The sequence below is a fragment of the Camellia sinensis genome, chromosome 10 (genome assembly GCF_055761805.1).
Source record: "Camellia sinensis isolate YWXY chromosome 10, ASM5576180v1, whole genome shotgun sequence".
Classification (NCBI taxonomy): Eukaryota; Viridiplantae; Streptophyta; class Magnoliopsida; order Ericales; family Theaceae; genus Camellia; species Camellia sinensis.
In genome coordinates, this window is record NC_138970.1 from 28404434 (window position 1) to 28416687 (window position 12254).

Genomic DNA, 12254 nt, shown 5'->3' on the forward strand with positions numbered 1-12254 from the left:
CTTGCGAGGCTTTAATCCTCACAACACACATGTTAATTTCTTGCTCACCATCGTAGAACACCACCAGAAAATTCACTCCGCCACGAGGTGATGGAGAAGGATGAAAGTCCAATGGAGGTAGGCGTTCAAGAAAAGTAGCTCTCTGGTTTGTTCAAATTTCTCTGGTAAGCCTCTGGTTTGTTCAAATTTCTCTAATTGTTCAAATTTCTGAAGTAGGTTTCTAGCTGTTCAAATTTCTCTAGTAGGTCTCTAATTTTCTTTGATTTCTAGTTTTTAACTCCAAATTGATTGTTCTTATTGCATTTATGGTTATTACTTTGGATTTTCTCTGCATTAGCAATTTTTTTAACAAAATTGAAATTTCTCTGAAGAGAAAAAGAGAATTTCTTTGGGTTTGATTTCTACTTTTCAACTCCAAATTAATTGTTCTTATTGCATTTATGGTTCTAACTTTGGATTTTCTCTGCATTAGTCATTTTTTAACAAAATCGAAATTTCTTTAAAGAGAAACAGAGAATTTCTTTGGGTTTGATTTCTATTTTTCAGCTCCAAATTGATTGTTCTTATTGCATTTATGGTTTTGACTTTGGATTTTCTCTGCATTAGTCATTTTTTTAACAAAATTGAAATTTCTCTAGAGAGAAACAAAGAATTTCTCTAAGTTGGTAAGAATTTCTCTGGAGGTCAATTTCTCTGGAGATCGAATTTTTTTGGACAAATTACATATACCCCCCTCGAGGTTTGGCTAAATTACAAATACCCCTGAGGTTTGAGAAATTATAAATTCCTCCCTGAATGCTATATTTGCATAACAAATTAGGGGATAATTTGTTATGAAATTTAAACCTCAGGGGGCAAATTATTATGAAAATACAAACCTTAGGGAGCGGGATGTAATTTCCGAAACCTCAGGGGTATCTGTAATTTAGCCAAACCTCAAGGGAAGTATATGTAATTTGTCCAATTTTTTTTTGAATTAATTTGAGGAATCTCAGACATTATAAAAATATTAAATGTCATTTATAATATAAAATCTTAATACCATGGACCCTTTAAAAAAAAAAAACTAACCGACTCTTTAGAAAAAAATAAAATTAAAATTAAAAGCTAACATTTTAATTTTTAACATCTTTTAAATCACGCCACCTGAATCTCATACATCTCCCACATATGCCTCAACATTTATCCCAAGAAAAATCCAAAAAGTAAAAGAAGGTCCTTGCCAAATTTGAGTCAAAAAGAAAAATGCAATTATAGATCAAAACCCTAACTAAATAATTAAATTTAAAATAAAAATGGGAGCTCAAACCTAGAAAAAGCAAAAAGAAAAAGAAAAAGTCTAATATGGAGTGCTGTTCTCATTATAATTTAAAAATCATAAATAAATTAAAAAATATTCAAAAAAAAAGAAGAAGAGGAAGAAGAAGAGGAGAAAAGTAAAAGTAAGAAGCGTCAAACGAAGGCCAGTGTGTTCAAAATTCAAAAATCGCTTTTATGTTTTTTTGTGTGTCGTTGAACGATAGACGCAGCTTACTGAGAAACGCTCTGTTTTTGTTTCTTTGAAATGCCAGAGGTACGATTTTAACTTCTCATATACTGCTTTAGCTTTTGATTCCAAAATGTGATGATTTGGTATTTGGGTTCATCATAAATGACTGTAATATTGACCAAGATTTTTTAAAATTCATTGTTTGGTTGCCGAGAATCTCAGAAAGAAAGCCATGGAACTTGGAATCACAGCCAAATTTAAAAATTCCCTTCTGTTATATGTCTTTTTTAGTTTCATAGTCTAAATTTTAATCTTTTTTTTGGGGGTCTGAATTATGGGTTTTGCTTTTTGTGTTTATTATTGTTCCTTATCTTGGTCTTTTTGAAAATTACATTGAACTGGCATTGTGGGTTCATCAGAAAACCTATGTTCTATTCTTTTGTTTACATGTTCTAATTATGTTGATTTGTGGTCAGTTCTGTCAAAAATTGAAAAGTGGCAAAAGTTTGTTCTTGACTTTTCTCTTTAGTTGATTTTTCAAAATCAGTTTCCTGAAGAAAAAAAAAATTTGAAAAACTAAGCTGGTGAAAAAAAAAATGAAAAACTCGAAACACGTAGGCCTTGTTTGGTTTGTTATTAAGAAAAAAATTTTCATATTTTTAAAAATTATTTGTAACCTCCAAAGATAAAATTATGTAAAAATGATAAGCATTTTTTATTTTTTAATTTCTTTCACCAAATTAATTTTTAATTTTTTTTAAAAAAAAATCTGAAACAAATTTCTAAAAACTAAACTAAACATGGCCTTATTATTTTCATACAGTACGATTTTCTGGGCGGAAATAATTTTTGAAAAATTATAAAACATAAAAAATAATTATAAACAAGTGGTAAAGTTTATAAATATTAATAATTAAAATCATAATTTTTTCATAAATATGAAATAATTTTTTCAAATTTTTACTGATGGTTAATTTCCCCAGTTATTTTTGTTGAACTAGCTGCTAATTTTTCAAAAAAAATTCAAAAAACCAGTCTTGAAAACTCAACCAAACAAATTTCGGGGTCGCCGTCATGCCTGGAATCAATGGTTTATGAGCTGGATACCTTGCTCTTCTTTGTATTGTGGGTTTTCTTTTTTCTTTTACAGAATGTAGAGTAGCAAATGCACAAGACCATTTGTTTTTAGCTGATGAGAAATTCTAGTTCTTATAAGAGCATCTCCAATCATTCATTAGATATTTCATTAAATTTGAGTAAAAAATTGATCTGATACAATGCATTTCAACCCTTTCATCAAATCTGGCTGATTTTCTTGCCAGTCATTCAGACGGTCGTCTATTTAGAGTAAATTTTCATCAAATTCACCCCAAAACCGGTTGTTTGGGAGGACGCTCAGGTAGATGTTCAGCCCAACAATCACCTACAAATTTGATGAAAGTTTAAACGCTCCCTTAATTTGATAAAAAAAAATACAGCTTCCTTCATTTGATACCAAACTGATGAAACGGTTGGAGTATCGTTTTTATCAGTTTTTCATCAATTTAAATTTGATAAAAGATCTAATGAAGGGTTGGAGATGGTCTAAGTTGAGCTGACTCTATTACTTTTATTAAGTTTAAGACTTCTCTCATTATTTTCAGCTGCAATCAGCATCTAATTCATTCAATGTATTATTTGAGGTTTTGATGGGTTTCCATGGAACTTTGGCATTAGACAATTCATTAGGTTTGAGTTTTCTGTCATTGCCTTGTAGGAATTGCATTCAACAATTTGAGACAATGACTTAATGGGTTTTGGAGTTTTGGATTATTTGTATCTGGGAATTTTAGGAAACCATAACTTCGACAACAACGGTAAGATGGTTTCAGCTGGTAATGTCGGAAGATCAGCAGAGCTTTCGCGAGAATTATGGTCCATTAAGGAGACACATGATGGTCATAATGCTAATAATCAGATTTCTCTATCTGCATCAACATCAAGGAAGGGTTTGCTAGGAGAGAGTGATCCTCAGAGCGGACTTGTGGGTATCAAAACAACTCTTCCCGGTAAATTAAGGATCCTAAATTTTGGTTCTGCTGGTGGATTGGCTTCTCCATCGGGTAAATTTCGACAGATAGCCGAAGAAAGGGATGAAATCTCAAAATCCGTGCCTTCTTCTACTGGCCAAGGTCTGCGAGAACGTTTCAATGGTGTTTTTTCTCAGAAAATTGATTGGGCTTCCCTATGGAAAACTGGCAAAGAATGGATAAAAAACCCTTTGAACATGGCGCTTTTTTTATGGATAACTTGTGTTACTGTCTCGGGTGCAATCCTCTTTTTGGTAATGACAGGAATGCTAGATGGTGTTCTGCCAAAGAAATCTCAAAGAAACACGTGGTTTGAGATCAATAATCAAATCATCAACGCTCTCTTTACACTTATGAGTTTGTACCAACACCCGAAGCGTTTCCACCATCTTGTACTCTTGTGCAGATGGAAGCCCAAGGATATCTCCCAGCTTAGAAGTATATACTGCAAGAATGGCACTTACAAACCCAATGAATGGACCCACATGACGGTTGTCATTGTTCTTCTCCATGTGAATTGCTTTGCTCAATATGCTTTGTGTGGTCTTAACTTGGGATATAAACGATCTGAACGCCCCGCTATAGGAGTCGGTGTATGCCTCTCTGTTGCAATTGCAGCTCCGGCAATTGCCGGTTTGTACTCCATCCTTAGCCCCCTCGGGAGAGAGTATGACTTGGAAGTTGATGAAGAAGCTCAAGATCAAGTTCTCACTGTTCACAATAGCTGGCCTAGTGTAAAGGTTAAGTCTATGGAGAGGAGATTCTCATTTGCATCAAGAAACAACCAGAGAATTGTTGAGAACAAACCTGTTTGGAGAGGTGGGATATTCGATATCTGGGAAGATATTAATCTAGCATGTCTCTCTATTTTCTGTAGTTTTTGTGTGTTTGGGTGGAATATGGAGAGACTTGGATTTGGCAACATGTATGTTCATATCGCAACTTTCCTACTCTTTTGCACGGCTCCTTTCTGGATATTTAACTTAGCTGCCATTAACATTGATAACGAGACTGTCAGGGAGGTTTTGGGGATAACTGGAATTGTGCTTTGTGTGTTTGGTGTACTCTACGGTGGCTTTTGGAGGATCCAAATGAGAAAGAGATTCAACTTGCCTGCGAATAACTTGTGTTGTGGAAAACCAGCAATTGGTGATTGTGCACACTGGTTGTTTTGTTGTTGTTGTTCTCTAGCTCAGGAAGTTCGAACTGCAGATTTCTATGATATTGTTGAAGATAAATTTTGCAGAAAGCAGATGGGTGAGAATGAGCCCCCAATGTCCCCTTTGCCTCGTGAAAATGGATTGTATCAATTTACATCTGATCCAAGTTCTCCATCTTGGAATAGCCCGAGGCTGTACAAGTTTAAAGCAGAAGATTCTCATGGTCTGAGCAGATTTTCAAGAAACAAAAGCGGAACAGATAAAGAGCCTCCCGAGGATAACAGTATGAAGCCACCCATTCCATCATTCATTCAGAGAGAAGATATTATCAGTTAGAAAACTTGAAGACGGCAAACGCGTTTGACCACTTTGAAGGATACCAAGAGCTGTAGCGTTTTGTAGTGTGGGGTAATATATGTAATATTATAAATCATCTTTTTCTGCATCTGTATGCTGTTATATTCTTTGTAGTTTGTCACCTTGATGGTTCCATTTCTTCTATTTGATGCAATTGTCCCGTATTCATTTTAGGTAAATTCTTTTTATCTACTGAACACTGTTGTACTCTAGCATAGATCAATACCTATTTATATATATAGTATGCATCTGAATTTGATCACTCCGTGTTCTTCCTGCTTTCTTTGCATGCATCTTTTTCCACTGTTGACATAGTTCAGTTGCACTAACCAGAACAGGGCGTAGGGGTGGAGGCAGTGGTGCGTTTATGTATTTTATATATAAATGTATATATATTGCTTACTTGTTGTGGGAAGAATAATAGAAAGCTATAGGTTTGTTTGGGTGATCTATCTATTTCGTTTTGTTCTTTTTTTCCCCCATATTTCAGTCTGATGTAAGTTGGTGCATGCTCATCTTTTTTTCCTTTTTCTTTTTTTCTTTTTACTGCAAGTTCTATATTTCGGATCTCTACAGTTTTTCTTTTGCATTGGTAACTTTTATTTTCTGTATTTGGGATTTCATATATTAGTGCAGTCACATTCCAGTTAGAACCCTGTTTTAACTTGATTCTTTCACCCCCAGTAGGTGATTCCTACGCTACAAAAAAACCCATAGGCCACAGCAAGTTAGCAACATCCCTTTGCCCCTTGCATACTTGAAGACTTGGCAACTCGTTTAGCGAAGGAACATGTTAGACTATACAAAAATCTCTTTCTTTGGTGCAATTATTTGTTGATGATTCATTAGTTTGGTTTCTTATTGCAGAAAACTCAAGTGGCCTTTACCATGTTGTGGATAATAATGGGAATCTATTGGTTTGTGCTGTTGATTTGAATGTTGTAAGATACCCTGGTTTTTTGTTAGTAAGAGTGATAGTCCACATTAAGGGAAACTTTGAAGTATGAGAAGACCAAAATTATGTTGGGTTGAGATAGCGAGTAAAGATTGTGTGGAATGAGAAATGGAAATGGGGTGAAACAGTTTTTTTCTTACTCAAATAGTTGGGACATGCCTTTAATGAATTGAGAATTGCAGAGTAGCCCTAGTTTGCATTACAGTTTCCTAAGGTTGTGTTGTAGATCATATATGTACACCATATCTTCGCTGATCGATTCAACCGTGCTTCCCGATCTCAAATAATTGTAACTTTCTTACCTGTGCAATGTTTGGAGAGTAAGAAAGTACACGAGGAGTGAGAAACAAATTTATGTTTTATTGAGTTGGTTTTGAAAGTTGATTTGGCTTCACCTTGTCTGAAAGAATGATATGCAACTAGTATGACATTATTCATCCAAAAAATGTTGTCAGTTTATATATGTTTGGCTGGTCTTGAAGGTGTGAAAGTTAAATTTTTATTTTATTTTTTTGTAAAGAATGTTGGTCTAGAGGTCAAACAGCAGAGCGTTAATATGTGTGTATCCAATATGGATGCTCTTAGTGTATCCATCAAAACTATTAACGTGTGTTTTAGTGGTGTGTATTAATAGGTGTGTTATCTGCAGCGAGCGTTTTAATTAGCGAATGGGAGCATTTTTTTGGTCTTACCGATTGACCGGTCAACGGCAAATCATTATTATTATTTTTTTATTTTTTATTTTTTTACTTGTTGAGATTTTTTTTTTAGACTTGAAATTTAATTTTGAGTTTGAAATTTTTGATTAAACTAAATTATTTATTTATTTTATTTATTATATACACATTTATATATATATATATATTTAAAGCATACCTTAACACATCTATTGTGTCACCATTCATTCACGGTTCACTCGCTAAATTAATAAACTCTTAACACATATTTTTAGATTTTACTTTTAATATTTTTTATCATATAACAAACATTTTAACACATTTATTGTGGATGCCCTAAATTATGAGGATGACTTCTTTACATTGTTCAAGAACTTACTAGACTGTACAATCTGGTCTCTGGGTGTATCATCAGGGGATTTTTTATTTTTTTAAAATAACCCTGATAAAATTATGTCGTTAGGATTAGTGGATTAATTAATTAATTTATTTTTAATGAATAATTTATGTACAGATATAAAACTGAATACATTAAATTATAATAGTATGACTAATAATGATGAGGTCCACCAATCCGAACTAAACTGATCTAGTCTTATACTACTGTGTAGACCGGAGACAAACCAAATACTATATAATGGTCTTGTGTATGCATGTATGTATGCTAGCTACAAAAAAACAAGTGGTGTTCCAATCCAACCTAACCTATTCATATACTAAATTCAATACTCATCATAGTCCAGACTTGCATACGTGTGGTGCTGAGTAGAAAATGACTTTGCAAACTTAACACTATATCTATTTGTGGACCTAAATCTCATGTTTAGGTCTTTTGCCTAAAAAAAAAGACAAAAAACACCCAAATCACCAGCCACCACCACCAGCTTCCTACTAGACCACTAGTTTCATTATTGTGCCCAACTGTAGATTCCAGTATTTTCAGATTGTTTGTTGCACTTTCTGTGTATTTCCAAAAAAAAAAAATTGATGTTAATTGTTAAGTTCTTAACCAGTGTAGTTAGATTGGAAGCTCTCTCAAGCAGTTTTCACATCATGTATACAAAAAGCATTACTGATAATTAAAATATATATGTTCAAGATCATACATTAACTTCCATTTATCTAATATGTTTTACATTCATTTGAGGTCCAATGTTTCCAAGATCACAACAACACCACTACTATCAGATGGCGAGGACGAGCCCGGGCAACGATCGGTTCACCAGATCCTGAGGCTGGCTCTGCCAGAGCGTCGGGCTTTGGTGCCCGATCAGCTCTGTCACCGTCAGCCACGTGTTGAAGTATTCCCTAAACTGGGTTATTAACCCATCTTTTAGGGTCCAAACGTGGACCCAATAGGCTTGTCCTTCCCACCCCTCAGCGATTACACGATCGTCGATGGTGGTGATGCTTCTGGGCTCGAACTTGAACTCGGCTTGATCAGACTCACCGGTGAGCACCCTCATCATGTGTTGGCAATTTTGAGGCCCGTGGAACCACCATTCTAAGTCGCTAGCCAAAACTCCGGCCACCTTGTCCACGCCGCCGCCTGCTAGTGCCTTGTAAAGCGCTTTCACCGCCACCATGTTTTGGTTTTCCGGCTCTAATGACGACGTTTCGACAATTTTGTCAGCCATTTTTCTGAGATGGAGTGAGTTAGTGAGTGAGTTAGTGAGTGAGTGAGTGGAGAAGGAATGAAGTGTGAAACTATAGCAAAGAGTACAAGAAATGTGTAATAATATATGGATTGTGATTTCATGCATCCAAGGGTGGAACCTTTTTATAGAGAAAATTGAGAGAGAGAGAGAGAGAGAGAGAGAGAGAGAGAGAATACTCGGTGTTATGGTGACATGGGTCATCCAACGGTCAAGATTTGCTCCTCAGATGTGGATGTGCTGAGTCATTAGGTGAATATTGGGTAATCCGGAAAGCGGATCTGTAGTGTTTTATAATAGAATTATTTAGCGAAAAAAATGAGGTATTAATTATTTGTGTTAGATAATTGAAAAATATGAGATGGTGATTGATGAAGGAATATGATCATATGGTATTCTGGGATTATTTGATACTCCAAGAACATATATACAATGGAAAATTTTTATTATAAATATGTAATGGGAAGGATTATTGTCTAAATAGAATCTGACCAATAATAAAAAAGGTAGAATAACGTTATAATATTATAAATTCAAAAAAAATTATTCAGAAAAAGAAAATTAAGTCTGAATCCATTTTGAATGTAATACACAACCCACTAATTTTAAATTTATATTACATAATTAATTTTGGAATAAAATTAAAAATAATTCATAACATTTATTTTTTTGATAATAATATAATAATGATTTTAAAGAAAGAAAAATACAAAACTCAATGCTCTTCTAGGGACGAACGATGAACTTGTCGTTTGAGTTTGATTGACATGTGAGTTATCTTTTTTATTTTTTAGATTTTTAATTATTTTAATTTAGGATTAAAAGTCTCGCTTTAAATAAATTTTTTTAATTTTTATAAAAAAAAAATAAAATAATTATAATTTAATTATGATATTTTATATTATTAATTTTTTAATTTATTATATATATATATATATATTTTTTGACTATTTTAATCCAGATGTGATATTCAAACCAACCCTTTGTACCGTCACCCAGTTGATACACAAATGTGTTGTTTGGCAAGTTGATTTGTGACTAAAATAGTCACAAAAGACAAAATAGATTATTTTAGTCACAACAAATAAAACATCACATCCAATTCATAATCATTACACTCTTTTCTCACAAAAAAAAAAATTCTTCTCAAACCAACTTTTTAACCCAAACTAAAAAAATCAAAAAAGTTAAAAAGTCAACCCATACCCCCAAACGGAGGCAAAATCAACCCAAACAAATCTACTGCTGAAATGACCATATTATCCATGAAGTTGTGTCATTTTGTTAGATATTATATATATGTTAATTTTTGTTTCGTTTTTCCCCAGGGAGCCTAGTTAGATGAATAATAAGTTCTTATTTTGTCTTCTCTCTCTCTCTCATATTCTAGAAATCATGTTTGGAACGAGGGACAAGGGTGCTTTTTAATTTTGTCTCTATCAAGATAAAATCAAAACATTTTGTACACTGTTTAATGCATAATTTTGGCTGCAATTACAAGGTTTACTGACAGTAATAATGGCACTTTAACTGCACTAAGGCCCTGCATTATTTAAGAATAGAGTGATGCTGGAGACTCCCGTGATTAGGCACTCCCAACACCCCTAGTGTCACATAGCACATTGTTAGTGGCTGAAATAAAAAAAAAAAAAATCATTTTCTAGCCAATCAGCAAGGACTCCCAGCACCCTTACTGGGAGTCCAACGCATTTTCCTTAAGAATAATATTAAGAATCATGAAATGTATTATGAAAATTTCTCATCTTTTAATTAAAGTGTAGTATTTTATTGTATATATAATTTAAAGATGAAAAATCTTTCATAATAATTTTCATGATATTTTTTTCATAATCTCTAACATTACTCTTGTAGGTTATCCATAATAATAGTGGTTCATTATATAATTTTTTAAATATGTAGCATTGTTGTACTTAATAAAATTTATTAATTTATTATGCTTGAATACTGCCTAGTTTGGGAAGACTAAATAAGTGCACTTTTTAATTTTTTATAAAATATGAGTTGGGTTTGAAGTGATGTGTTAGGGAGGTGATGTGACTTAAATAAGATGATGTGACTTAAATAGGATAGTGACTTTTTGACTTTTTATCTTTTTTCAATCATGTCAAAGATAAATATTATTAGACACGTAATAATAGTAGTTCATTATATAATTTTTTAAATATGTGACACTGTTATACTTAATAAAATTTACTAATTTATTTTGCTTGAATACTCAATTTCTATATGTTAACTAATCAATCTTACAACTTATATTTTTTGAATAAGTTAGAAACACAAAAACAGACTACAAATGTTATTAGGCACATAATATATATAAATGGTAAATTTTTTAGAAGTAAATCCCATCCATAAATGGTAAAACCATGTCAGTTCATGTATGTTGATTTCAATGTTCATGAGTTATATGAAATTTTATGTGTGTGTGTGTGCGCTAAAAAGAGATGATTTATTCAAAATCATGATTAGACTGAAGATTTCACACACACCATATAAATGCAATCTCAGATGTATATAATACATTTTTATGATTTGATAAATCACTTGTCATCAAAGCATTTCATGCATGTGGGATGTTGGGTTTGTGTGGCTATGAGAAGAAGCCGCTAAGATTTTGAGAAGATAATATGTGAATAGTCTTATCCTTTGCAATTATGCTAAACCATTGTTAATCTATACAGACAAGAATCATGTCTTTCACATTCCAATCTTCTCATTCCACTGGGGTGTTTTAAAAAGTTGATAAAAAGTTAATTTTTGACTTTTTATTAAGTTTTTTGACTTTTTTGGAAGTGAATTGAAAAATTGATAAAAAACTAACTTTTTTGCTTTTTGATTTAATATTTATTTATGACATCAAATCAAAATAAAATGATCAATATATACCCTTGCCAAACTTTGAAATTTTAGGTTATTTATTAACATGGAGAGTATTTAGGTAATTTCACAAGGCAGCTTTTTTGTGACTTCCCAAATTCAAGTCTTGACGTTTTTGACAGCTTGGCGTTCTTCTTCCGTGAACAAAAACGTGACGTTTTTCATCTCTTTCCAAAATGGCACTAATTATAATATAACTACATCATTGAAAAATTGATGTGCCAAATTTGATTATACCCAAAATTTGGTGGTTCAAGCACAAGATTCTCATTCAACTCTATATCCTTCTCCTTTTTCCCGCTTCAAGTATAAAGTGACTCCTCATTTTGACTCTATATCCTTCTTCTTTTTCCCGCTTCAAGTATAAAGTGACTCCTCATTTTGAATTTTAAGGTTGTAACATGAACTATTTTATTAAACAAAAATAACAGTAATACTACAAAGTTTTTGGATTTATTTTAAATTTAAAAATGTGATTGATATCTTACCAAGTTTACAAAGATGTTGTTTGATGCAGTATTGTAAATTAAAAATTGATAATCAAAAAGTAAAAGTCAAAAACATCTAGCTTCTATAATCAACTTTTTCAGTTTAAATAAACTATTTTTTCTTTTTAAGGTATATGCAGAAGTTACACTAAATAGTCCACTATAAAATCTCAAAATAAAAAATCCATAATTAACTTAGATAAATTATATCAAATAATGCCAGAGTCTTTTTAGAGGACACCACAAATAAGCAATTTATTTGCTTATTTGTTACAAATTGTCACATCATCTCTATTTTTTCACGTATCTTCTCATAAAAAATCAATATATTACAAAATAAGCAAACCCCAAATAACTATCAAATACTCATAATAAGGTGTGGGCAACTATTAATAAATTGGTGTTTAGTTTAGCTGCAAATTACATAAGTCATTTGAAATTCATCATATCTTAGACTAAGGGGTTGCTTGGGGTGTCCTAAATAAGTATACTTTTTTAATTTTTGA

General features: G+C 32.4%; 2 protein-coding genes across 3 annotated transcripts; one reads left to right on the top strand and one right to left on the bottom strand.

The window, feature by feature from the left end:
- The first annotated feature begins 1272 nt into the window (after positions 1–1272).
- LOC114281659 (uncharacterized) lies at positions 1273–5337 on the top strand. 2 transcript variants are annotated; one of them, XM_028224212.2, is made up of 2 exons: positions 1273–1573; positions 3246–5337. In XM_028224212.2, exon 2 carries the CDS (start codon positions 3279–3281, stop codon positions 5052–5054), a length of 1776 nt encoding a protein of 591 aa, XP_028080013.2. In that variant the 5' UTR covers positions 1273–1573; positions 3246–3278; the 3' UTR covers positions 5055–5337. The 2 variants fall into 2 exon arrangements, with proteins under 2 accessions (XP_028080013.2, XP_028080014.2); XM_028224213.2 differs by having other exon boundaries at positions 1445–1573; positions 3172–5337.
- Positions 5338–7891: 2554 nt separating this feature from the next.
- LOC114281636 (Nuclear transport factor 2 (NTF2) family protein) lies at positions 7892–8344 on the bottom strand. Its single transcript, XM_028224183.2, has one exon. It carries the CDS (start codon positions 8342–8344, stop codon positions 7892–7894), a length of 453 nt encoding a protein of 150 aa, XP_028079984.2.
- Positions 8345–12254: the final 3910 nt, after the last annotated feature.

Excerpts from the sequence above, each read along its gene's own strand:
- LOC114281659 (XM_028224212.2), top strand. The coding sequence starts at position 3,279 with ATGGGTTTTGGAGTTTTGGATTATTTGTATCTGGGAATTTTAGGAAAC.
- LOC114281636 (XM_028224183.2), bottom strand. The coding sequence starts at position 8,344 with ATGGCTGACAAAATTGTCGAAACGTCGTCATTAGAGCCGGAAAACCAA.